This window comes from Balearica regulorum, chromosome 28, assembly GCF_011004875.1.
Source record: "Balearica regulorum gibbericeps isolate bBalReg1 chromosome 28, bBalReg1.pri, whole genome shotgun sequence".
NCBI lineage: Eukaryota > Metazoa > Chordata > Aves > Gruiformes > Gruidae > Balearica > Balearica regulorum.
Genome location: NC_046211.1, coordinates 734,049 through 761,568, shown reverse-complemented (window position 1 = coordinate 761,568; position 27,520 = coordinate 734,049). Strand labels below are relative to the sequence as shown.

General features: G+C 50.1%; 1 protein-coding gene across 12 annotated transcripts; it reads right to left on the bottom strand.

Moving 5' to 3' along the window:
- ARNT (aryl hydrocarbon receptor nuclear translocator) lies at positions 1–26,166 on the bottom strand. 12 transcript variants are annotated; one of them, XM_075737340.1, is made up of 23 exons: positions 26,030–26,144; positions 17,220–17,331; positions 15,918–15,962; positions 14,674–14,718; positions 11,975–12,019; positions 9,399–9,612; positions 9,029–9,242; positions 8,880–8,945; positions 8,673–8,772; positions 8,194–8,259; positions 7,626–7,711; positions 7,133–7,209; positions 6,825–6,959; positions 6,286–6,360; positions 5,335–5,486; positions 3,819–3,929; positions 3,536–3,614; positions 3,117–3,240; positions 2,406–2,505; positions 1,893–2,046; positions 1,537–1,696; positions 991–1,142; positions 1–480 (listed from the first exon to the last, which is right to left on the bottom strand). In XM_075737340.1, the coding sequence occupies exons 1-23, from the start codon at positions 26,073–26,075 to the stop codon at positions 391–393; spliced, it is 2,448 nt and encodes an 815-aa protein (XP_075593455.1). In that variant the 5' UTR covers positions 26,076–26,144; the 3' UTR covers positions 1–390. The 12 variants fall into 12 exon arrangements, with proteins under 12 accessions (XP_075593455.1, XP_075593457.1, XP_075593459.1 ...); XM_075737342.1 differs by lacking the exon at positions 26,030–26,144 and adding an exon at positions 24,883–25,036; XM_075737341.1 differs by having other exon boundaries at positions 366–480; positions 1,000–1,142; positions 26,030–26,146.
- Positions 26,167–27,520: the final 1,354 nt, after the last annotated feature.

Below are 27,520 nucleotides of genomic sequence, written 5' to 3'. Positions count from 1 at the left end.
TTGAAATAAAAACAGTAAAAGCCACCTTTATGAGTTTGGAGGGGCTGTCTGTAATCCAGACGGGAATCCCTCCGACCAAAGCCAGCGTGTAGAACAAAAAGCCGCGAAGGAGCGGCTCCGGAAACACGGGGCCTTTGGTCAACGAGCACGGGCGCTCTCACGGCACTCGAGTCCTGAAGCCTCCGGGCGAACAGTCCCCCGCTGCCAGCGCCACACAGAGGAGGTGCCCCAAAACCACCACGTCCATCCTCCGGGCTGTCGGGCAGAGTTTCGCCTCCAGAAGGTAGGAACTATTCAGAAAGTTCAGCAGTCTTTGAAAAAAAGACTTAGGTGTTTTCCTTTACACATGGATATTATAAGAGCTATGATTTGCTTCCCCGAGGGCTTATTTTATTCTGAAAAAGAAGGGAATATATTCAACTCAGGGAACTCTTCATTGTTGTAGTTGGGTCCTTGGTCTCCCAGCATCGTCAGCATGTCCTGCGAGGATACAAGGAGAGAGTTACTGTCTGGACTAGAGTATCCTGTTAGTAATTCAGCCAGGAGGAGTTTGCCAGAGCAGGTGCTGCGCGCCTGGACGGTCCCGTCCCCCCCAGGGCACGCAGGGGCAGTGTCTGAGGCTGCAGCAGCAGCACCTGGAAGTCACGAGCAGTGACACCGACTCCTCTGAAAGCAGAACAGCAGCTCGCTGGAGGAATACAAACTCTCAAGAGTTATCTTCGCTTTACTGGATTGGGGGGGGAATTTGGCTCTTTTGTTATTGTTTTAATTAGAGCTGGTAAGAGTTTCACACTGATCCTGCAACAAAGCCAGCCCAGCTGAGGCCTCTGCCCTCTCCCCTCCAGTTTCAGGCTACTCCCAAGTCCGAGACCTCACCAGATATTGTCAACTAGAGGGACAAGCTCTCAGCTGGCTGCCCAGACCACTCGTTCCCCCAAGACTGACCCACACCGGTCCTCGCTCGGGAGGTTAAGAAAAGCCCCGTCTTACTGAGAAGACCTCAGGCTGGTTTGGCTGCGGCTGCTGCACGTGCTGCTCCCCGGACGCCGGGCCGTGATGCTGTCCTTGCCACTGCGGCCACATCCCCACACCTTCAGCTGCCCGCGTCTGGAACGGAGTTGGGGTCTGCGCTGCCTCCGCGGCTGTCGGAGAGAGAACACGTCAGCAAATGTTTCCTGGTTTCCACGATCCTTGATCAGGACCGGGAAGCGAACAACGCATTGTACGGTGCCTGGCTGTTAACGGGGTAGGGTATCCCCTCCAGGAAAAGCCACTGGCAGAACAAGAACAAAGGCAGGGGAGTCCCAGAGGGGTTTGTTTCCTCCCAGCCAGCCTTAAAAGGGTTCAAAATTCATCTGCTCTGGAGCCTTGCGGCAGGACGATGGGTAAAGGGGATCAAGGCAGCGTAAGCCAAAGCAGGATTCCCAACGCACGCAAAAGAAACCGATGGGGATGGTATCGCCCCCAGGCCGTATCTGACTGATGCTCCCAGCTTGCCTCCCAGGGGATTCTGTGGCCACCCCAAGCCATACTCACTGAAGCCTGTGCCACGGCTGGCAAGGTTCGGGTAAGCAGCCCCCGTAGGGGAAGCCGTAGAGGCAGGCGCTGTCATGGGGCTGAAGGAGGACGGCGTGCCTTGGAAAGTCCCCATGCCGAAGGACGGGGGCCGACTCTTCACCGTCTGGGACGCCACTTGCTGTAAGAGAGCAAGGAGAGGCAGGCGTTTATTCCGAACCTTGTCTTAACTAGGGTGAGGAGTTGCTGGACTGGCCCCAAAGGGGAAAGCGGACGGGCACAGAGCATCGCTCCACGGCTCAGCTAGAGCGTTAAAGCAGGTTGAGTCACACAGCGAGAAGGGGCCGTAACGCAGCAGGGACTCGGGGCTTTGCTACCTGGGGCGTGAACGCTGGCCGCGTCCCGGGAGCCCAGTTGGTTCCGCTGACCTGAGCGGGGTTGGGGTGGCGGGAAATCTGCGCTAAGATCCGGCCCGCTGACGAGGGCGGCTGCTGCTGGATAATGTTCACAGGAGGTACCATGCTGCTGCTCCTGGAAGACAGAGGCGGCACTCTTAGGACACTAGCGGTCACGTGCAGGACAGAGGCACAAACACTGTCCGTGCGAGTTACTGGTGGGGGGAAACAAGCCCAAGGCCCATCAGGAGCAAAGCAGCACCAAGCAGGAGAGCGGTGGGGAGCAGGAGCCCTTCTCGCCCCCAGCGAAACCAATGCCCAGATAAGCTCCCTCTGTATTTTCAGTGCACGCCATATAGGAACGCCTTTACGGACAATCAGTGGCACGGCGAGAGAGGCCAGGAACACTCAGCTCTTGCAGAAGGACACACAAACAGAACAAGCAAAGATGAAACGAACGTGAGGCCGTTCAAAGCGCAGCACAGGAAGCCTCACCTGAAGTTCTCAGCAGGGCGCGATGGGGTGAAAGTGTTTCCCTGCGTAAAGAGGGGCTGGTTGGCGGGCACTGTGCTGGCAGGAATGGCTTTGTTCTGGTCTGCGGAGAGAGGTTGTCACGTTAGGGCTGAGAGTCTCAGCAGCAGGAACAGGGACAGAGAACCAGTGGCAAGAGACATGTCTGTGAGAAGGAAGACTTTTTGAGCCAAAGCATCCAACGTGACTGTTCCTTATCCAGACATGGGCTCCAGATGGTTTTGTAAAAGCCTGTTTAACTCGATTTCCTCTCCATTTTCTAATAAACTTTGCATTAAGGTCCTCTGGGGTTAGAGCATCCACTGTGCCCAGACTAGAACACAGAGAACTGCTCTCTGGGGACAAGCAGGAAGGATCAGTCTAAGGCAGGCAGTAACACAGAGAGCACCAGGCACCTCATCGCCCACTCCCTCCCCACACCTCTCCAGCACGATGGTGGCTGCAGGACAGTTCACTGCCACAACAGCACATCGGCGCAGACAGGAATTCTCCACCCAGTGTCAAAAAGCAAAATTCTGCAAGACCTGGGCTGCCACAATACAGTCATGCTGAGCTCCTGTGCCCAGAACCGCTCTGAGTGACTCGGGAAAGAGCAAACAGCACTGAGCTCAAAGCTGAAATGGGATAAACGCGCACCGTGCCCCTGGCCGCGTCTCGCAGCCCAGCGCTCCCTACCTGTACTGATGCTGCTGTAGATTTCGCTGAACCTTGGGTCCCGCTCCTGGTTAAAAAGGCTTTCTGCCTTCTCCAAGGGCTTGCTGTGCTCCGGGCCGGCAGCACTCACAGCCTGGACGGGAACCTGAGAGCGGGTACGAACGGGAGCCATTAGCACCTCGAACTCGCACGCGAGAGGCCGAGTTGCTCTCCGGACTCCTGCATATTTTATCGGGACAGCACAGCGGGGAGGATGCCACAGGGGTGGATCAGAATCAAGCAAGCGGATTCAGCAAAACCCAAGGCGGAACACCTTCCTCTCCAAACTCTCAGCAGCCTCAAGGCAATCTCGTGTGGCCACCTTTACAGCCCCGGCAAAAGGTAATTTGAATAACGCAGGACAAAAAACAGAGGAGTATCCGAAAGCCCTGTTGATTTACCTGTGAGTGGTCGTAACCAGACAGGCTCTCTCTTCCTGGGACCACTTCCAGCTCTGTCTGTTGTGGTGGCTGCTGCTGCCTAAAATAGAAAGTCTCTGTAACAGGAGAACACCGCTGCTAAAAACGATTGCCAAGGGAACAGATACTCTGTGGTTACACCAATGATTCACTAGCCCAGAGGAGTTCACTGCTGCAGAGAGGAAAGTTTGGGTAGGAAGGCTATTTGACAGGAGGGCAGAACCAGCAAGAGAGGCACAGTAAAAGGAGCTGAGCACCTCCTGACCTTGGGGGCAGCTGTGCCGTGCCCATCTCCAGGGGAAGGCTGACACTCTGCCCCAGCTGGGGCCTCTGCATTGAGTTTGACAGGGCAGGCCGAGACTCCTGGCTCGAGTTCCTTTAAAGCAAACAAAAAAAGAAAAAAATGTATTTAAAAAAAATACCAAAGGAAAGCAAGCAGTTGGCTACTGGGTGTAGGAGAGCGCGCCTGTCTCAGGTAAGATCGGCAGCTTTGCTTTTGCAAAGCCTGTTCGAGTGAAGGATCCTTCCACTCAGTCTCCACGGTCTCTGAAGTGGGGTGTCACGTAACGCAACGCTACCGGCTGGGAGCTGAAGGGCTCGGCCCCCTCCCACTCAAGTCACCGAGCAGGGGAGCCATTAATAACCTACACCAGGAGCACGGCCAGATCGGCATCACCCTTAAAGCACAAGCAAAGGCTGTAGGAACCTAAACCCTCTCAGGTTTTGCATTCAGCTCTAGGTCAGACACTCCGGAGACCACCAGCAGTTTGAGGTTTTAAGCCCAAGACGTTGGTGGAGTTCGTTATGCTCTTCAGTTAACTGTCAGGAGTCAGTTAATGTTTAACTCCCACAAGAAAGGAATGGAATAAGTCCAGCGTTTTCTCGACAGTTCTTTTGCAAGCTGCTGCTTCAGTAATAACCTGATCTTGAAGATGAAACAATACAGGTAACCTAGCAAAGATGCAGGTACATAAAACGCACCTCAAACACGATCAGACGCAGACTGTGGCTTATCTGGTCTGAATTTACGTGGTGCTTTTGGAAGGCATAGTATGGATGTGAGAATGGATGCGTGTGGAATGAATGAGTTCAAAGAGATATCTCTAACAGTGGGACAGGATTTAAGGCCTCTACCAGATCTGCATCAGATTCCAGCCCTGCGCTCAGGCCACAGCTCTAACGCCAGCAGGATCCATCACTGCTCAAACCCTTAACACTTTCTCATCAGAAAGCATCAGCGTGCCGGCTGCAGGAAGGGAAGAAGTGCTACCTGCACTCTAGGACCTTGCCTCGTTAAAAAAAGTAAAAATATCCTGGCTTTTCACCTGCCCACAAGCAATCTAGCCTTCAGTTTGCCTGGCTGGAGAGGCTCCGTTTGCTGCTCCCACCACGCCTGCAGTTAGGAATCCTATGCAGGGCACGTTACTTTTTTTCCTTCCTTTCAGTTGCTGCTGTTCTGTAAGGGGCCTGCAGCTCACGCATGGGAAGAAAGAGCAGCTCTGACCACTCCCAAAGGAGAGGCACCAACCCACTAGAACAGGCAAGAGAGGGAAAAAGAGGAGAGCAGCAACGAAAGCAGTCTCCCCATCGGAGTTCCTTTCTCAATCCAAGGACAAAACCACAGCAGTGGAGAAAAATAAGCGTTTACTTTCTACCACCAGCTGCAGACAGCCCTGCTCAGATGAAAAGCCACTCTCTGGGCCAGCAGTTATTCTGGGACAAGATCCCATCAGGTTCGTGCGCTATCACTGGTGCTCGGCAAGTCATTTCCATGTACATACTTGACGTTGGTGTTGGTACAGATGATGTACTCAATTTCATCCGAGTAGGGGTTCTGGAAGGTAAAGGAGCTGGTTCTCATCCAGAGCCATTCCCGGTTTTTGGATCGGAATCGGAACATGACTGACAGAACCTGGCCTTTTAACTTCACCACCTAAAAAAACGTAATGCCATCAGTAGTACCTGCTAAGAGAAGGTGTTGAAGAGCAACTTGCTTCTGCGCACAAGCCACCCCCCCTACAACCTCGTGATGGCCCTTCGCCTCAAAGCCCACGAGACCGCATCCCGGTTTTCCCCAAGGAAATGGCACTGCTCCTACATCCTTGCGCTGGTTTGATTCCTGAATGATATGGGAGGGGAATCTAACATCCCCCCGTTTGCCTTTCACCTTTCTTATCTCTTTGCAGTGGTGAGATGTATGAAAAAAGCCTCCAGCAAATGAAGCACATGCTGTTGCTTCTGATTCCAACTATTTGGACAAATGGATATGAGCAGCTACTTTTTGGAGTCATGAAAGCACAGGGGCAGTCTTACCTGCCCTGCCACAAGTCCAACGCCCTCAGAAATAAGAGTAACGACAACAGGGCAAGCAAACCACATCCATTTCGAGTTCTGCAGCACTGGGCTGGGCCCTAGAGATGAACCAGCGTTTCAGCCACAGAAGCATGGCATTCAGGTAGGCACTTTGTAGCCACGTCTCTGGCCCTAAAAGCAGACCAGGCTAGCAGCCAGAGGATGAATTCAAGAGTTAGACATCAGATGCTTCTGGTTTGTTTTGCACATTTACCGTTACATGACTATATCTGTAACGGTTTGCCATCGGGCAAAGGAGAAATAGCTAAGGTTTATGTTTCCTCTTGGTTTTCCAATTCATTTCATAGCTTTGCAGACACCACGACAGATTCCAATCTGACCACCACGCTGCATGCAAAGCAGTAGCTGAAGCGTTTTACCTGCTGAAAGCTGTCCCGCAGAAGCTGTTGGTCTTCCGGGTGGCAGAAATCCACAATGTCTTTCCCCAGAAGTTCCTAATTTTAAAGGAATTAGTAGAGAGATCGAGTCAGTCCACCTGGCAGGCAGACTCCCTCTTTCAGGTCTGCCCTATTAATTCCGCTTTGGACAGGTAGTTACTGCTCCCCCCCCACCACTTCGCTGTTACACAAACCAAGTACGGGGACGGGCACGCTGTATTTTAAAGAGAAGCACAACAGCAGTTGACTTACGTTTGATCTCTAACTCAAATAGAGGCAAAAAACGATCTTAATTGACATTAGACATAATCCAGAGCCACCCGCCCTTCCAGTGATCAAAGTACTTATTAAAGCACATGAAAAAGCAACTGGTGGAGAAAAAACACATGCCTGGGTCAGGCCCTGGGCATCGTTTTATCAGATCTGTTAGACAAGCAGAGCCACGATGTACGAGAGAGGGAGGAAGGCAAAGTAAGCTTGAACAGCAGTTCTTTCTTAGAAAGCTCATGCCATTTTCTCACCTGTGGCTGGTAGCCAACTGTAGCCACACAGCGGTGATCGATGAAGGTGAAAATGCCTTCGGTGTTGTGTCGGGAGATGAACTCTGTTGGCTGACAAACGTTGTTCATGTCTGTGCAGTTGGGCGAGCTGGTGACCTGCGAGATGAGACAGGTACCGTGTTATCAAATCTTGCGAGCGCCGCTTTCTCGTGAGCGGCCAGCCCTGCAGTTGGATCTGTGGCAATCGGGGAACATCTTCAGGCAGAAGAGTTTAACTCTCTGAATTTCCAGGACAAGGCAATGTTGCACCATCGGAAGATGCTACTCACCTGGAGCCTGCCAATAGCCACGAGGCAAAACTTGCTGTCCTGGCCAGCGTCCGGGTCATCATCAGGCAGCGAAACACCTAAGAGGAGTGCCAAAAAATTTCAGCAAGATTAATACAGGAAAAATTACCAATTTCAGAGGAAGAGAGACATGCAGTTCCAACTTCAATACATCTCTCCACCCTGTTTTGTCATTCAGTATCCTTTCCCATGAAGGAATTTGGTAAACTAAGTCACCTCCCCCTCCCTCTTTTTGCCAGATCTCTGTAACTTCCAGCACAAGCTAGCATGTCAGACAGCAACTTGTGATCTCCATCCCCTACAGTATCTCTGCTGTCCAGAGACAGATCTCTGATCCAGCAGCTGCAAAAAGCAGTTCAATCCTAAAATAAGAAAAAGTGATAGATGTATTTGGAAAGCATTTGCTGGCAGATTCAGTTCATGGAAGGGACAACTCAAACCCAGCCACAACTGAACACTTCAGCGGAGTGATTACCTGCGGGGGGCCAGGCCTTTATGTAGCCTGTGCAGTGCACCACAACGTAGTGAGGTTCGCCATCTTTTGCTGCACCTAAGCCATTCCTTGGAAGAGAAAAAACAGACTGATTGCACTGTATATTAAACTGGGGTAAGGTGAGGCAAGGTTTCTGCTTGTATTTAAAAAAAAAAAAAAAGCTTCCGCAGAACATCTTCAGGGTAAACACCAGAACAAAGACTTAACATAAATGCAAGAGGTCCACGAACACAACAGGTTGGAATCTACCTCAGCTTCAAATTAAAAAGGGACAAGACACACATCAGAGCCCAACAAGAGTGTGAAGAACACGTGGTGTTAAAGTGACTTCAAATCCAATCTTGGAATAGAGAAAGATTAATCCTCCCCAGGATTATCTTCCTCAAAGTGGTACTTTGGTTCCCCTACCAGCAGATCTATCTGAACTCTTCTATGAGCTGTACTAGTCCACCCTCACCACAGCATGTCCCCACCACCCTGATGACAGAGCTGTAGCTCCTTTTGTTCCCAGCGACACAGCCTGCTTGCCCATAACTCTCGTATTATTTACCTGCAGCGATTCCTCATAAAGCTGAGACGATTTACAGAGACCGGATCCACTGAGCTGTTGCCACACCTGTACCAGAATCAGAAATGCAAAGGGAAAGGTTTTTATCTTTCTTGGTCAACATCAAAACAATTTGACAATCTTGGATAAGAGGAAGCGCTCTATGAACCTTTGAGTCTCCTCCATCCAACTGGAAAGGTCTCATTCTACAGACTTCAAGAAGGGAGGTGGCACATAGGATCAAAAATTGTTACTTGAAACTGGATCTTCTACAACAATCTTGAGCGCTATCTTAGCATAGGGCAAAGAAAAGTCTCGAGAACTTGACCATTAGCTTTGTGCAGGCAGCTCAGCCACGTTATATCATGTCTATGTCAGAATGGGCAAAAAAAAGCTGAAATAAAAGCACGGCAGGGCCAGGGAGCAAGTTCAAGTTCAGCTTCAGGCTCAAGTGAGATTTGCCCAAGGAATCTCTTCATTACCTCATTCGGCAGATGAAAGATCTTCGTGAACCCATGCACATCCTCATGGACTGCTGGCCTTCCTTCTTGACAGTCCCCGTCTTTAAATCTAGGATGCGACCTAAAGAAAGAAGAAAAAACAAAGATGCTGCTGCAAGGCGAGTCCTTTTGCCGACGCAGGCACCAGGTAACAGGAAACTAGCAAGACACGAGTGTCACCAATGGTACCTTTAGATGCACTCTCGGGGGGGGCTGCAGGATCCTTGTTAGAAAGGCACCAGGGTTTGGTTCCTTCTACAAAGGGAAGGTTTTAATCCAAGTCCTCCGCAGGCTTTGATGCCGCCCGCCCCCGCTGATCCCTTCCCGGGCTGCTTTACCTGTCAGCGCATTCTCCGAAGTGGAGAGCTGCTCCCTCAGCTTGCCCACGTCGTCCGGGTGCACCTGGTCATAGAGGGTGCTGCCAAACCACTCCGACTGCGGCTGGTTCAGGACGGGAGTCACGGAATCGGAGACATATACCACCCTCCCGGTCTCACAGGACACTATGAACAGAAAGCCGTCGGCTGCCTCTAGGATCAGGTGTTTGAGTTCCTGCGTTCACAGACAGACAGACGCGCTCTTAACTCCAGAGCTCAGTAGGTGACGCCCTCTAAACCCCACCCTGGGTGCCTGTCTCCCCCCCACACCCACAATTTCATTCCCTGCTCTGATTGCAGGATTCCCCATGAAGCAGCATCAAGCCAAGACCTGGTCAGTGAGAAAGGAGGGTTTGTAGGTGCCGTCAGTGGAGGTGTTGCCTGTGCCGCGCAGGGACTTCATGTGAGAGACAGCCATGCGCAAGATGGTGAGCTTGTCTGGTTTGCGGGCCAGGGCACTGCAGGTGGGCACCATGTCTGACAGCTCTGTGATGTAGGCAGTCATCTTGTTCCTTCGCCTACGTTCAATCTCGCTGTGATTTTCCCTGCAAAAAGCCAGGGAGGAGAGGAGGAAGATGAAGTTACTGACAGGCCAGAAGCCTCAGCCATTTCCCCGTGTCAACGCTTCCGCAAGGCCAGAGTGCAAAACACAGAGATGCATCAGGGTCGTCAGGAGTTAGAAGGACTACAAGCGCCTCATGCTGGGCGTGCACAAAGGAACGCAGGAACGAGTGCAAGGAGGAGAGTCTACAGTTGGACCTTCTTTGCTGCGGACAAGAGCCTCGCTTGAAATTACATCGGTTCCCTGGTACCTGGTGAAGGCAACAAGCTAGGCTAAGCTATTTTAGCAGAGAAAGAAGCTTCCCCATCGCTTCCACCACACTGCAGCAAGCCAAAGGATTTCCTCCTTTCCTATGGCCTCCGCTCTCACCTCACTGTGGAGGAAATTTGCCTTTAAACAGCACTGCTGCAGACAGACTAGGAAGACTCATCCCACCCGCTGCTTGTCCGAGGATGAATCAGATCCCCTCCACCATCACCTCTTGGACACCCGCATCTCCAACAACCACCCGAGGCAGCCAGGCCTGCAGCTAAGACTTGGGCACCTAAATCACAACAGACGAGTCTCACCTTGCAGTGCCTTTCTGGAGTTACTCCTCAGTTACATCGAGAGCCTTTTACAATATGGTGGCAGGAGGGAAAGCTTCAGAGGAGATCTACACCTGATTTCTGTACAGATCGAGGGCAGACCGTCTACCAGGCACACACCTGGACTTCCAAAGAGGCACCACAATGAACGCTGCCCAGTTACAGTCCTTAAAGAGGTTCTTTGCATGCCTTTTGCGTGTCTGCTGCCAGGGCACAGTCCCCGTCAGCCCCCAGAGATCAGACCACAACCTGTTTAGACTTCGTTCTTTTTATCCGGCGTGTGTGGTTTAACTGGGTTACTAAGGTGGGTTTTTAAAAACAGAATTTAAAAGCCAGGTTTCCTATACAGAAGGATGGATCAGATGCAAGGAAGCACATGGTGAGAAATGAGATGAGATGAAAGTGTCGGAAGGAACATAGGCAAGTGATTTAAGGAGGAGAAATATAACAAATAGAGCATTTATCACTACCAGGCATGTGCAATCACTCAGTGACCTTGCTCCTTGCTGCAAGAGACTGATATTCAGGAAAAGAAGTGCTTCAATTATCACCCTCACCTCTAAATCAGTTTCTCCACATGCTCAAGTGTGAAAACGAAGCTACCTTCACCACAACAGCTACTGGGAAACCACTGGACATTTTACTGGCCCCACCACCAAATATTCTGTACTACAGGCTCTTGCACGACAGCAACAACTTACAGGGGACAGAGGAAAGGGTCGCTGCTTCACTGGAGGAGAAATCCCTGAAAAGCACCGCTGTTTGCTCTGCTCACAGGCCCCGCCTCTAGGGTTTCCTTATCTCCTCAAATATTTAAGCTATGCAACACTGCAGTTAGGAAAGGCTGTGTTTGGGGGTTATTTTTTGTTTTAAAACCAGCCAGCAGGCAATAAACTGACCAGAATCCTGAAGAAGTCTGGGGTGGAACAGTCCTAAGAAGTTACAGAATAAGTTTTCCAGGTGGCAAGCCACAAAACAAGCCACTCTCATGAATTACCAACCCTCAGCTCTGCAGCAGCAACGAGCTGTGGGTGGCAAGCAACAGAAACCTTGATAGGTTTTATTTTTGCAGCTGAAAGTCGGGAATGGTACGTCTAGAGTTGGATGGTTCTCTGTTGGAAAAACACAGTCCGGACCCCACGCCATCTTGACCAGCTGCGGGGCCACGTTCTCGGGGTACGTTCCTGCTGTATTAATGGTACAGCATTCAAGGCGACTGCTTTGGTCAACTCAGCCATGCTCCCTCATTAATTATAAATAGGAACTTGGGGGAAAAAATTAGAATCCTGTGTTCAGTAAGCCTAAATCACTGTAATGCACAGGACACATCTTTCCTGGAAGGTTTTATGGGGTACAAAAAAACCTTAACTAGTACACTAAGCTCTATTTTGCATTCCTGTGACAAAACCTTACCGAAGTGAGAACAGGCCATTTGGCACCTTGCTCCAGCACAAGAGAAACTGTATTTAGCACACGTTAGCAAAGCTACAGTACTAGGTGAAAGCAATGGCTCTACCCTGCCCTCTTTGGCAAACAAATCCTTTTCCGTATTCCCCAAAGACATTCTCACAAGGGGACTAAATGCCTTTCCCCTCCTAATTCCAATTACACAGCGATTTCCAGAAGTCTGTTCAGTTTCAAGTCCTCTACTGCAGCAGATGAGGGAAGGAGGGGGGGGAAAAGAGAAGGGATGCCTAGAGAAACATCAAGGAAAGGAAATACTCTGCTTGTCCATGCTTGAAATCTCCATTCTCCTACCTGGCAAGTCTCTCCTTATCCGCTGAACTCTGTTCATCATCAGACCTAAAAATAAAATCAGCGATCTAAGCTAAAAATGGAAAAAGTTTAAAGAAATGAAAAAATGGGAAGATGTACTAGGAAACCCAGCCTACAGACACATCTGTTTTGCAGAGGAGCAATTCCATAAAACAAAGCAGTCATTAGTTTGCAACATTACACATTAAATGGGCGCCTGCTATCTGCATCATTTTGAAGTTTTAAGACGCTTACCAAGACTGTAAAACAGGCAAGAGGTAGCTCTGCTTTACGTACAACCGAGCTGCAGATTATTCTGCGCAAGATTAGAAGGTTAATGGCAGAACTAGGAATTAGGGTCCCAGTCACATTAAACTACTCTTTCTTTAAAGAAAGAAAAAAATATCAATAGCCTCTTTGATAGTATTAACAAATAAGAAAAGCAGATTAAAAACCTCAAATCCACAAACAGTGTAAGATTCACAGCTAATGCCACGCATTTTTGTAATGCTGCTACATAGACACCACTGAGGACAGCACAGCCAAGACGGCTACGCGACAAATAGCACACAGAGATGTTACGCGCATCATCGACAAAAACGGCACACAGACAACCCCACCAACCTGCACGCACTTTCAGTTTTCAGGGAAGAGGAATCTGCAAACCTTGTTTTACAGAGGCTGATTGTAAGTTTTCCTCCTTGAGGTTTGGCTGCCTTGGAAAACAAATAATCCCCCAAAAGCCACCGCCAGGGAAGGAGAAGGTAACACACGTGTTCAGGAAGGCAGGCATGCAATCTCTCAAAGGCTGAGCATCTAAAACATACACTGTGGATTTCTGGAGTACAGTAGGTGTTTTTAGCATTACTCAGCTGTGGGACCCTTCCACTTCAAAATGGTTTTAGTACAGTACGTTAAAAAAAGTCATCGTGTTCACTTTCATGCTCTGTTTTGAAATGTCATCTGAGGAGGGAAGAGCGTAGTGGAAGATGAGGGCTGTGAGGAGCACGACAGGAGCAGTCCCGAGCACTACGGGCAGGCCAAGGGGCAGAGGGGAGCCATGCCAGGCTTCTTACGGCTGCATTTGGGGCCTCGGCACCCCAACGCCACCGATGACTTTGTCACTTCTCTTCACCTCCTGCCACTGGTCTTCAGACAGTCGCCTGAGCCAGTAATTGCAATAGTCTTGACATTAAAGCGCACAGGTACTGCTGATGCCCCACCAGACAGGGGCTCTTAACAATTCAGAAGTGACATTCAGTTGTTTCATTCCCTTGTTTATTCCTTCCTTGCCTACCATGTGGGTGTTAACCAGGATAATCCACAGCCATGCCACAGCAGGGGCCACAGGGAGCCAAGACCCCACTCTGGCTCTGCCACCACACAGTTATGGAGCAGAATTTTTAACCTGTGCTGTTCAGCACGGCAATGCTTGCCTACAGCACATGCTTTTTTGGGTATTTTGCATTATCTCAGCACTTAAATGTATTATTAGGGCCTGCTATACCTTAAGTTCCCAGAGCTTAAGACTTGCGCTAGGGAACGACGTTATTCGATGTGGGCCAGCAAACACATTTCTCATTTACTTGACTTCAGGATAAGTCAAACCACTTAAAAAGCTGGAGAGCCCCAGCTCAGAAGCCCTCCCTAGCCCTTTGGCAGGTAACAGCACAACAGTGACCTGAAATCTGTGCTTTGCCTTTTTTTTTTTTTTGCCTTTCTGCATTGAGACTCTGACACAGGTTTACAGCTCTGGCTGAACCATTCCAGAATGGACATTTTGCAAAGTCTTTATTTCTAGACGACCACTTTCAGTGCACTACCTCAGTGAAATCACAGGGAAAGGCCCCGGCAGCCAACATCATTCCTGGCTCACCCTGTGATGTGATCTGTCCTGCTCCGCTCCTTGACACAGCGTGCCGGGCAGTCCTTTCCCCCAGCATCCTCAACCACTTGAGTTTTAACTCCAATTTCAGGATTTTCTGAAGTCAAACCCCTCCTTAAGACAAGCCACTAAGCATATTCTGTATTTGCTCAGTTTTCTTCCCAGCAAGACACAGCACAATGTGCCTTCACGCTGAGGGGACACCCTGGAATTTACGGCACTCGGAACACACACAAGTGAACCTCGCTTTGGCAAAAAACACATCAACACAAAATAAACCCATGAAATATTTCAGTTGAGTTCCACAGGCTGTAAAAATACCATGAGGTCAGTCCCAGTGCTAAATGGTACAGAGCTACTCCCAGATACCGACAAGTAGACAATCAGAGTCAAAAATTTTGCCTATAATGTTACAGTACGCTCTGATCTCTAGGAAATCCCCCATTTATAGAGAAAGCTTCTGCCCAGCTCCCCCCCACAAAACACACAAACCACAACATTTCCCAGGAAACCGTGTTCAAGTAAAACTTGAACTAAGCATGAAACTTGTCTCTCTGCAAGTTTCTGGAGCAGGAGAAAAGAATGAGAGTCCAAGGCAACAGCTGAAAGAAATGTTGAAAAAGAGGAACATAATTTCATCACACTCATAATGAACTGGTCCAAAAACCCATCTAGGGAAGTGTCTGGATCCTTTGGTGCACCTTCCTTCAAAGGGAAAAAATCTAACCGCTAATTAGAAGGGCGCTGCAGGATTTCTCTTACATTAAGGTGGCTTGGCACCAAAAGCTTCAAAAACGGCATCACAGCAGACTCTTACCTGGCAAATCTCTCCTTATCGTTTGGCATCGGGTCATCGTCGCACCTAGGAGAAGGGGAAGAGGAAGAAGAGTTCTTAAAGTGTTTATACTTCTTTCCCAAAGACACTGAGAGAACAACAAGCTTTAAGAAATCACACCAAAAAATGCCTAGTGTTAAAAAGGCAAACTCTGCTGTGCATAGGCAATCCAGAACCACGCTCTTCATTGACCTAGTTAAAAGTCTGCTGTTTAATTATTTTTATCACCTTGATGATGTTTTCGACAGCACATTCAGATCAAGGACAGTGGCATCTCACTCAGTAATTTAGGAAAATCACAAAGAAATAGGTTAAATTGCACTTTGCAGATACAATTAGCCCAAATCAAGACCCTCGTCCAAAGGATTTCGGTAGGTAAACCCTGTGTTTGTCAGGACCGTTATCACCTCAAAGCCATTCCGTGGTCATCTTTAAAAGACTGTAACATCAGAACCTCCCGTATCATTTAGAGTTGTCCAATCCTAAACCATGTAGCGAGACTACAAATAAATGACATGAGATCTTCCAACTCTTCTGTGTTCCATATGGATCACGAGAGGAGATATTTGCAGCCTCGCCAACTCCTCGGGAGTAAGAATGTCTCTAACTGAAGCATCCTCACACAGATGAGAGCGACGTAACATGTGTCCGAGGCACTAACAAAAGCTCAGCATCTCACTGTTGTGCTGAGCAGCTATTTGGCAGAAGAGTCTTCTCTACAATAAACAGGGGGGCTTGGCCAACAGCAGTGCTCCTATAGCACGGATTGCTGGAAACATTCATGGAAACAATTTAATGTTTTGAGATGCTGGTACGGAACACAGTGACATCATCACGGAGTTCTGCGACACCGCTTCGACCCAGGGCTCGCAAGGCTCACTTCTTCAGCTGCCCCCATCTCCCCAGGGGCCCAACCAGGGAGACCTGAGACGGGGACTGCATCCAAAGCAGTAACGGGATCCCCTCCCTGCCACGGTCCCTTCTCCAGACTCAGACACCCCACGTGCACAGCAGCTTTGCTTTGGCATCAGCTGCAAATGTGGAGGAATACTGCTGACCAGGAGAAAGGGAAGAGTTTAAGGAAGCGGAGCACTGCCTCCTTCAGAGTCCCTCTGCACTGGTAGAGAGGAAAAGCCACGTGAGCAGCAAGCTCCTGCTCTCGGGGAAACAGGAACACACACTTAGACGTCACAAGAGAAACTTCTGGGTGCGATGTTCTCCCTCACCTGAGGAATTTACTGTTCCCTTCTCCATCATCATCAAAATCAAGCCTGAAAAATACAAGCAAGAAGGTAACTATTAACCAAGCAGTTTCTCCTTTACAGGTTGCTTTGCCATCTGTCCCTACAGGGATGCAGACGATTTCTGAAAGGAAGATTTAAGTAATCCCATGTGCTAACATGAAACAACCCACAAAGTTTAGAAGGTGGAGTCCTTTACATGTCTACCAGGCATAGAGCAAGGAAACAATTCCAAAGAGAGAAAGGCCACCTGGAGCACCCGCTGCACACAAGCTCCTGTTCCAAAAGCCCTGGATCTCCAAGCAGCGATCTGAAGCCTCACAACGGCTCCTCCCTGCACAAGGAACTGATCAACAGCCTACAAATGGAGCGCGCTCAACTTAAAAGCTTGGATCAGTTGCATTTAAAAAAAAAAAAAAAAAAGAGGGCAAAATACTTCAAGAGTTAAAGTTCAGTCTGGTGACCTGCAGAGTGTCCTTAGTTCAACAGCAGACAAAGTTGCTGTGTTTGCTGTAACAGGGTCAAAAAAACATTTCTGACAAGCGAACGTGGGAGGACAGAGGGAAAGGCTTTTCACTATGTTTCCTTTTGGGATGGAAAACTGGCGTGTAGATGCAGCACAGCAGCGTGCGTGTTTGTAAATGAAGTGCGAGGAACAAGTTACAGACAGCATGGGAGGAGCTGCAGGGTAGCAGGAGCATCAGCAAATGGTGGTGGAGGAAAGAGTTTGAGTGACGGGGACAGGGAGAGATTTTAATTAGCTTGAAAATTAAGAGGAAATTTCTTGTGCCAGGAATTTAAGAGCAGCCACTCAATATCCTTTTAATTTGCAAAGGCATTTTTAGCAAACAAAAAGCCTACCACAAGCACATTGCGGCTTCTCCCCCACCCTCTCCCAGAGGGGGCACAGTTGCAAAGGTTTGAGCAAGGCCCCAGCACTCACGTTCTCTCTTCCTCTACCTCTCTTGCAGCAACTGACACTGCTCACTGCTTCAGTCACTCCTGTCTCGCTCTCAGTCCCTGGCGAGCAACCCTCTTCTGTGAGGTGCAATTCAACTTTAATCCTTTCTTTTCACAGGTAACACAGAACCTGGTTTAACGGGTGTGACTGGCATAAAGAATACAACTAGAAAGCGAACCTGAAGGAACCATACAACTCTGCTTAGAAGCAGACAAGTTTTCTCATCACAAGGCTGACCACTCCTTTGGGAGAACAACGCTTCCTCAAAAATACACGTCATGCACACATCTCCCTTTAAAAAGTAAAAACACAGAGTACACACTCACCCAGGACGCCTCTTGTTGGCTCTCTGAGCGATGGCTCCTCCAGCTTGTGCACCCGGGCCAGGGTTCCCAGAGCTGACGGCTGCACCCAGTGAGGAAACATCTGATGCCATTTCTAAACAGAAGAGTGGAAAAAAGAAAATCAACCAGTATTATGTCAAATCCCCCTCTAGTTCAGAGGGTGGGGTACTCTCCGCATATAGCTCCCATTAAAAGCAACTGCATTTCAGCATCTGATGTGGATAGATTTTGTGCAATGTGCATTTCTGGTCCTTTCATCTGCTGCCTCTCCAGAGCCTGCACTAAGGGTCCATTTCAAGCTTTGAGCACATGCTGTTTTCATAAGCTCAAAAGCTTAGATTGCTAAACTAAAAGATGTGGTCTCCTTTTTAGACAGAGGAGGAGTCTGGTGCGATCACGGGTAGGGGCTGAACCCATTCTCATCTGCTAGCTGCATGAGCACGCAGAAGGGGAGGAGGAGAGCTGTGAGTTTGCCCAATACCATTAACGCCGCCTCTTGAAGAGGGTTTATTTCCCAATTTAAGAGACAAAGAATTAACTGAGATGCTTGGAAGGCACCTTGAAGGCCATAATCTTTCAGACAGTCATTTCTATTCTTCGGCAGTACCAACCCGTGGGCGCCACAGCCACAATTACCTGTCTCTGCCTACGCTCCTCCTGCTCTGGGTGTGCGGCCAGTTGTAAAGAACATCAGTTCTTCCCCAAAATGACACTACCTCCATTAAGCACGATGGCAGTCTTGCTTGGAGCTAAACCCCTTGTGTTTTACACGTAGAAAAGTCGCATAAGGAGTAGGAAACCTAATGAGTGCTTCCTAAGAGATGAAATAGCCAGGTAATGCTCTCAAGCAGTGTGACTTGCTGAGCCCTCAGAGATCACACCGCCCAGTACCGCAGTACTACTTCTACGAGAGGTTCCATGTAGATAGAACGTTATTTGAGAGAATTAAAAGTCTACTTCGAGATGGGAAAATAAGCCCCTTTTGGTGCATGGGAAAGAAAGAAGCGTCTAAGTGTAGAACTTGAACGCGCTGCCCTCACAAGTCGAACGGCAGGCCCAAGCCTGTTAGACATTATGGGTTTTTTCCACAACGAAAGCAAAGAGCCTCGGCTCTCCACACAACCACACACCCCGAACCACTTCCCCGGCTGTGTGGGCAGGTGAGCTCTGAACCCCTGCCCGCGTTCCGGCAGTGCGGATGTCCCTTCTCCTCCCCACACACTTCACCAGCAGCTCCTGGCTCTTACCAAGGTGAGGAGGGATTTCTCCATCCTCACAAGCCGAGACCCCACATTTGAAAGCAGTGTTTAACAGCAGGCACTGAGCTTTACTTCTCTGATCCTCAAGCAGGGCTTTTCCCTATTCCAAGTCATTTAGGAGCACACATAACAGGCTCTGCACTTGTTCAAAGCTTCCTCAGCATGGCTTAAACTGAAACCATGTTGTAACATTGCCACGAGAGCCACGTTCAGCATTCTTCTACATTAACATAGTCTGATCTGCACCAGAACCAGAGTTTTTAGAAGACGTTCTAAGGCATTTTGTCATGTTTCTGAAATAAGTCAGCCGTGTACTCCTTTTAATGGTTGTGGGTTTTTAAGTTTCCTGCTAACCAACTGCTAGACTTCAACCAAAACAGTCACTCCAGCCAGAGAAACTCCACCACAATCTTTGCAAACTGAGCCGTGCCAAATACCTTGAAGGTAGAAAAACCGCTTCTGCTTTATCAAAGCGGAGGGGACCAAAAAAACCCCAACACACGCACACAAAAGCCTATTGCCGGGGTTCCCAAACCACAGCAAAGTGGTATGTGGACACCGAGAGCTGCTTACGCACGTACTACTACCAGAATTGGTGAGAAAGAGCAAAGAACTGAAGTCAGGTTTAACAAATATGGCAACACGTTGGGGCTTAAGCTGCGAGGCTGTGAAAGCTTAGCTTAGCCAAGACCACGAGGATGTTGCTCGACAAGTAAAGGAGAGCTACGCTACAGCAAGCTTCTGTGCAACACTACTTGTTTTTACTTCTCACCTCATCAAACATAAACCAGCCTTTTGTACTCCCAACATCAGCAAAGGAAAAAACCCCTATTTTCAACACCATAGATACATCTGGGTTTAACGAGGGTTTTTACAGTTCCTGAAGTCAGATTTCAATCCAGCAGCAGTTTCATCTAAGCAGTACCTCCAGAGTTGGACGGCGGTTCGCTTGCAGCTAAAAGCGGAGCTGTGCAGCAGCCCAACCACCTCTGCAGTGCAGCTGGACCACAGCAGCCAGCTCGCAGGAACAGCTCCAGCTCTCAGAAAACATGCTCCAAAACTTCTGGTATTTCTTCCAAAAAAATAAACCCCAAACCTTTTACCACAGTAATAGTGCTAGCCTCTATTACTGCCTATTATTTTTCCTCCAAGCAGCTAGCATTACTGAAGAAGTTTCTTCCTTGCCAGTCCATAGTATTTCCCAGGGGTGCCTAAAATATGGAATAAGGATCCAGCTCAATGCTTGGCAGTTGTAGGGGCCAACAACAACAGTCCCAAACAACAGCATGCACAAGCACACCCAATTTCAACACTAACTACAGCAACAAAACACGAGAGGACTCCTCTGAAGTTTAAAAAAAAAAAAGTAAAATAATCGAGAACAAAGAATCGGGTATGCAAACAGATTTTTAAAAGACAGAAGACTATTTGATGTTGGTGTATGTGAATATATAAGGTCTCTGCCAGGAAATCGGTCCCTATGTGATAAAGTGATGATGTGATGCACTTAAAATAAATGGGGGTTGGCCTTCCTCACGCTCCATCCTCCATGCTGGGACCACAGCCCTTCCCCATCTCCTCCTCGCTTGATTTCAGATCGTTTGGACACCTCTGTGCCCCCTCCCATATTTCTAAAGTCCCAAGCTGCAGAGAGGGCTGATAGCAAAGGTCTTTTAGCGGAACACGGCCTCAAGTGCAAGTAAACCAGGTCAGAAGGTTTATTGCTTTTGCCAAGGAGCCCGTGGCTTTTCAACACATGTATTTAAACACCACGGTCTGAACAGAAATAGAGTTTCTGGAGTGTGGCAGATAATAATTTTATTAAGGAGAGAGGAATTTCCTCTGTCAGGCAGGGGAAGGAAGTGATACTGTGCTGTTCCTCTGCAGATCAACTTTGAAATAGGGTTGAGGGGGAGGGAGGAAGGGCGTCTTTGTTTGTTTTTAGAGGCCTCCTCTGAGCCTTTGCTATTTCTAAGGAGCCAACTGTGTGGACGAGCATCTCACAGCAGCATCACACGGTGAAAGCGCTTCACCTCGTGCTTCAGCTTCCTACTCGGAAACATTTGCCTCTCGTCGTACAACGTGCCCTTTCACAAGTGCAAGAAAAGAAAATATCTTGAGATTTGATCTTTAAGGTCCCTTCCAACCCAAATCATTCTATGATTTGGTAGTGTAAATTGGTAACAATTTGCTCTGCATACCGAGGGAGACCATAAAAATGCCACACTCGAAAGCCACCAGCTCCACGCGTAAAAGGCAAGATGTGAGTCGTCAGAGACAACCAGGGCCGGAGACCCAGCTAAAGGAGTTGACCAATTCTAAGAAAACCCGATACGTTATAACCTATGAAACACCAGTTTCACAACATAAAACTAATTCACTGGGAAAGCTGCTGATCAGTTGTTGAAAGCAGTGAGCGGCAGTTCCCAGAGACCAGGATGCTTAGTTCTGACTCAACATAGTGAGATCCAACACGGTGAGAACAACGTATTTCAACCACTCCAAAACAACAACAGAGGCAATGAACATATTCCTCTGAAACAATCTTCTTCAAAGATCAGATGTGCCACTGAAAGTCCCAATCGATCTTTCTCAGAGGGCAGGGTGGGTTTCGTAGAGTCACCGCTGCAACAAGCGACATCCTCGTCCGGTCTCTGTTCCAGCCCTTTCCAGAATCAATCCCTGCCTGCCTTTAACGTCTGTTAAATTTAATTAAGGCCAGAAGAGATAAACAGAGGCAGCACAGACAAATTACGGATCCTTGTTTGTAACCGAATATAAATCTCCAAGCACAACTGCAATCCAGCCAACAGCTCAACCCAGAATAGAATAGGCTGAAGATCGCTACGGGAATGTCATCTTGAGAGCCAGACTTCCAGCCCAGCTCTCCTGGGAAGGGCTCTGTGGCAACTCCTGGCATCTCAACAGTGAAAAAGCTTGAGAAAGAGTCACAGAAAATATTCAAAACCGTGATTTACGAGATGGGCCTGCTGTAGCTCTTAAACGCATTTTTTATTGTACCACTTAAGTCTGCTACAGCCAGGCACTGCACAAAGCACAGCAATAATGGTGCTTCCTGCTGCAGAGAGGTTTAGCACACGGTTGTTCATTCAGCATAGCGAGATTTAGTTTAAACTTAACCATTAGTGAGCTCCTCAAAAAGCCAAAGAAGTTTAGAGCAGGTTTGTGAGCAGGTAACAGCTGCTGAGATAAACCAGCGTGCTGCTGCTTTAATGAATTCTTGCGTTTCACTCACAACTATAAGGCTTCGGTCTGAACAGCCCACGTGGCTTTGTATTTACAAAGTGTCTCAATTTCTGTGTCTCAGATTTAGTTTTTAAGTAGGTGGATTTCTGGGTCTGGTTTTTTTTTTTTAAAGTTTGTTTGAGCTTCCCATGCAATGCCAGCTCAGTGCCTTCATCCCCATAGGAACCTCCCCCAAGAAGCATTGAAGAAATTAACTAAAAAAAACATGGAAAAGAATGCGTCTTCCACTTGCAAGTGTTTGAAATCACACATTCAAAAAGGAAATGCTTGAAGTGAAGCTGATCAATCCTATATTCATCCCGCTAGCACTAAAAGTGTCCTAACAATCCAAGTTAATATTAAAACTGGAAAGTAGCGCAAGTAAGGCAAGCCACTTTTCTTTTACTGGATGCCACTTGCTTTTCACTCCTAACCAGGAGACTTTAACAACTTAAAACTTGCTTGAATTGGCTTAACTGAAGGCTTTCAACCTAGCACACTTCACAATTTAAGTCCTTTTCAGTTAACTAAGACCAGTAAACTGTGTGGTGGCTCGGAAAGATGAGGGAGCAGAAAGGTTCTGCAGATTTATTTTTCAGTAAGTTCATCTGAAAAGGGAAAAGGGCTTTATCCACCTCTCTCACAGGTTTCTGAGGTGACCTGCTTTGCCTGCGTAGCACTTCGAGGAAGGACAGAAGGCCCAGGATGGCACGGCATCAAACGCAAGCTGCAGTTTGAACACTTCAAATAAGTTCCAACTTATCTTTGTGGCCAGTTTGCCCTGCTTAAGCTGCGAGGACATTCAGCGTATCTGGGGGCATTGTCCAGTATTCACTGCAGCCCCGCAGTCTGTTTTCAACATCAAGAGAGGACCCAGCTTCTAAAGGACAATTTTCACAAGTAATTTACTTCACTAATAACCTCTTCGTAGACGTAGATAATGCTTACGCAGGCCCTAAGTATTTCCCCCCTCAGTTTAAAAGGGCCAAGCTGATATTGGTCCATCAGTCTGCCTCTAGTTATAAATATTAAACACAGATGTTGAAAGTTCTTTCTCTTTTCCTCGCAAATTTTTCTAAAACTTTCCTATTATGCAAAATATCATGCAACTCCGAAGACTACACTTACATAAACACTTTGCAATACACTAACAGTTTAAAGCCATGAGTATCTTCCTCTCTTCGTTCACTGGATTCTCACAGAGCTGGCTCATAATGTACGTTTTCCATTCCTACCCCAAGCAACAGCTTTTTTCCTTATTTTCCTTTACATTTAGCTATGCATCCCTTGTCTGCCAAACTGCGAAACCTTGATCTAGCGCTACGCTGGCAGGAGAAGCGGTGAACTTCCTGATCAAGCCCACACCATCACCAATACACATGACCAAGATTTCACTACTTGGAATAACCTCCCCGTTCCACGGGATATCGCTGTGAGCCAACAGCGTATTTTGCTGCAGGACGGGATCACAAGTTCGACAATTCCCATTTCAGATATATTTTTGCTAAGCTGCATGAAGAATTCTTGTTTTTTCTAACACACCATCTCTGACTTCTGATTGCTGAAGAATTTCAGATCATTATGTGAAACCACAACCACGTATTTCCAGATGCCAGTTCTGCACCCTTGCCTCAGAATCACCACAGACAAATGATCCAACATGTTTTCTCAATATTTAAAGCCACAAAAGCTTCCTATATCTTTAGAATGAAAAAAAAATAAATCATCCTGTAGAAGTTACATTGAACAGTCCTTGATAAACCTGAACATGTCACACGACCCAAGACCTCACCAGCCTCAAGCCACAAGCAAGAATAGTCAGAAACCGCAAGCCAAAAAAAAAAATCAACCCAAAAAACACAGAAGCTCAAATTCTGATCTCAGTCACCAGGTTGCAAATCCATTACAACTTCATGGACGCCGGATTATTCCAGATACACACCAATTTCAGAGAAATTTAGCCAGAAATCTGATAAAGCCTGAAAGATTCCACTTTATTTGGCGAGCATCGGATATCGCCACCTTCCAGCTTCCTCCAAACAGGGAGTCACCCCTCGGTTATCAACCTGAGAGAACAAAAGTTGCAAGAATATTCTGCTGTCTGCCAACAGGCACTCACGCCCCTGGTTATGCACCAGCTACTCAGCTCAGCAGCTTAAAAAAAAAAAGAGGCAGAGAGGAGATTTGTAAAAATCCTTTTCAAAACAGCGCATCGGGTTTTGTCTGTTGCTAATTTAGAAAACCTCAAGGAAACGTACAGCAAAAAAAAAAAAAAAAATCTAGAAACAACGTAAGCCCTTAAGGACAACAAACGGGAGCGAGCCCCAGCAGCGTTTGCTCCCTCCTGGGAGGGCAATGATGGAAAGCAGACCCCAGCACCAGGTACAGCAGGCCAGGCGTGCACACAGGGCCCACGCCAAGCGTTCGGCACAGAGGTGGCAGGGACATCTTCCTCCCCAGCATAACGAACTCACGCACCAATTCCTTCGCCCCCTCCAGCTTACCTTCTTTCCAAAATAGCCTGCCACTCAACAAAGCGACTCCTTTAAAAGTTTCTGCCAGCTGACAGCCACGCCGGGTCTCCAAACCCCCCCGAGCACCCCAAGCCGGGTCCCTCAGCACCCTTTCCCCACAATGACTCCCACGTTTCTTCTCATGGGTGCCCCCACCCCATCCCACCCTCCCAGCACCCCCAGGCCCCTCCTGACCCAGCCCCCAGCCCCCCAACCTCCAGCTCACCCCCTTGCCTCCCCCCGAGCTCCCTCCCCGACCAACCCCATTAACCCAGCTCCTCGAAAGCCTCCAGCCCCGGGTGACACCTTCGACCAAGCCCAAAACTCCTACGGCCCGGCCTGGGCCTCCTCCACAAGCCCTTTGGCCCAGCCCAGCCCCTGCTAACGGCACCGCCAGCCCAGCCGCCCCGACCCAAGCTCCCTCCACCGAGCGCTGCCTCTCTCAGCGGCCCCTCAGCCTGGTCCGGGGCCCCCTCAGGCCCTCGGGACGCCTCAGCCCGACCCCCAAACCCGACCCCCCCCCCCCCCAGCGCCCCCTCAGCCTCCCCGTGATTCCCGCAGGCCAGACGCCCCCCCCCCCCCCCCCGTGCCCTCCGCAGCCCACCCGGCCCAGACTCCCCGGCTCACCCGGGTTAGCGGCGGTAGCTGCCATGGCCGGCGCGGGCAACAGCCGCCCCCCGCCTCCCTCCTCAGCGCCACTGCCAAGATGGCGGCACAGGAAAACCCTCTGCTCTACCGCGCAGCCTACCCTGCCCGCCGGGAGGGGCGGGACGGGGACGAGGTATAGCGTTTCTATTGGTCCATTCGGGGGAGCGGGGCGGGAGGGAGGGCGGGACCAGCGCGCCCGACGGCACAACCAGCAGGTTAAGGTGAGCGGGCTATGCCCCGCCCCCTACCACGGGAAAGGGGCGGGTCCCCGGAGGGGGCGTGGCTACGGCGGGGGTGTGTGGGGCGGGATGCGTGACGTCACGCGTCGGTGTGCTTTGGTGGGTTTTTTGTCGGAGGACAGGAATCCAGCTGGGATTGGGGCTGGGACGAGGGTCGGGACTGGGGTTTGCCTGGAGCTGGGATTAGGCCTGGAGCAGGGCGGGCACCAGCAAAGCGTTAATTAGGTCACAGGTCGCATCCCCCCCCCCCCCGGCCACCCCACGACGGGCCGTGGGGCCACCGCAGCACCCTGGGGTCCTGCCAGGTCACCGGCACCCCGCAAGCCCGGCTGTACTGACCCCCCCCTGCCCCAGCCGCTCCCCCCCAGGCACCGCCAGGACCCCAAAACTCAGCTTTTGCCAGAAAAAAAATCACCAGAAAAACCACCCCGCGCTCGCGGGGGGAGGCAAAGCTTTGCCGTAAAATAACCCTCTTTCTCAAACCGATCCTTTTTCCTCTGGCGGGGTGGGGGAATAAAGAAACCCGAGGGAGCAGCGGAATTTCTACGGTTTGAACCGTTTCGGGGCTTGTTGCGAGGTTGTTTCACAAGAGCCAAACGGGCGGCTCAGTTCAAAGCCCAAAGCGTCGCGGTTTCAAAGAGTTTTCCTCGGTTTGGTCCGACACGAGCCAAGGACCAGCGATAAGTTATCTCGCGGGCTGGGGAGGACCTGGCTCCCACTGCGTTTTGGGGTAAATCCTCCTGGACGCTCCCCGATTCACCCCGGGCCCTGCAAAACCCGTGAAGGGACCCCGGAGCCTTCGCCCGCCGGGCCAAGGGGGTGCTGGAAATAGCGGGTGAGAATTTAATCTGCCGGATTGTTTCTCCCCCACCCCCCCACCCCGTTACCGGGAGCGTCTGAAAGGCGACGCCGCCGCATTCCTGCAGTATTCATGAAGCCCCGGTGACGGTGACAGGGCGGGCACCCGCAGCTGGGGACAGCAGGGCAGGGAGAGGGACTGAGCGTCCGTCCGTCCGTCCGCAGGGGAGGTAAGGAGCTGCCCCCGTCAGCGATCACGGGACGGGGCTGAGACCCGGGGGGGGCTTCCCGCAATCTCTGGGCGCTGCGGGACTTGGTCCTGTTGATTTATTTACCGTCCTTGGCATAGTTACAGCTGTGGTCATCTGCCTCTGGAGCATATGTTAGCTTTATAAACACGTTAAAAAAATAAATGCATACAGATATATAGGCATACGCCTATATACACACAGCTCGGTCCACGTGGCTCTCTTGGCGCCGCTCAACAAGCCTCCACCTCTCCTCCAACCTTGTACAAATCTAATTATCCGTCCGCTGCCACAAATGTCTCTCTTTAGCGACAAAAACTCTCCTTTTCCAGCCCTGTTTGCTTACCGGCGGTTTTTCTCCTCCCGTCCTGCCTCTAACCCCGGCCACCGTCTGTTTTGCTGGGTGTCAGCCAAGCCCCGGTGCGCTCGTTGCACCTCACACAGCGGGGAGCGTGGGGTCCTGTGGAAAAAACCCAACTTAATATGGATGTTTTAACCCGCTTTTTCCTGGGAAATGAGGAGGCTGGGCAGGGAAGGGAAGCTGGAAGGGGTGGCAGGGTGAGACAACGAAGATCCCTGTGGTGAAGGTGCCTGGGACAAGACACTGGGTGTCCGCCAAGCCCCAGCCAACAGCCACGACAAGGAGCAGAGCGGTCTCAAGGCCGCGCTTTCCCCTTTTTGGGTGCTGCTGACACTCCCTCGGTATTTCCCCTGCTCCGTGGTGCGCTGGGCCCCCGTGAATCTCACCTGTCTCTGCCCCGCAGGGATGTCACCGGCAGCCAGGCGCTCAGGGCCACACACCTGAGTGCCATCTGCATGGAGAACGCCACGGCGCTGCCGGCCGTTGACGTGGACAAGGGCTTCGCCGTGGCCTTCGTGGTGCTCATGTGCCTCTTCCTCCTGGCCATGATGGTGCGGTGCGCCAAACTCATCGTGGATCCCTACAGCGCCATCCCTACCTCCACCTGGGAAGAGGAGCAGATCAACTGAGCCAGGACGAGCTGGCCCCAGGGCCCCCCGACACCCCCAGGGACGACAGCCCCCCCCCGGCCTCCCTCACCACAGGGCACCCCAGGGCACCCAGCTCCCCCCCCAGGACCACCCAGCACCGTGGAGGTGCCAAGACCCTCAGAGCCACCCATTGCCCCCCAAGACCCCCCAGCACCCTCAGAGCTCACATTACCCCCCAGCACCTCAGGCCCCCCCCCCGCACCCTCAGGGCTCTCCATCACCCCCCAACACCTCAGAGCCCCCCATTTATCTCCCAGCACCTCAGGCCCCCCCCAGCACCCTCAGAGGCCCCCATTTATCCCCCAGCACCTCAGGACCCCC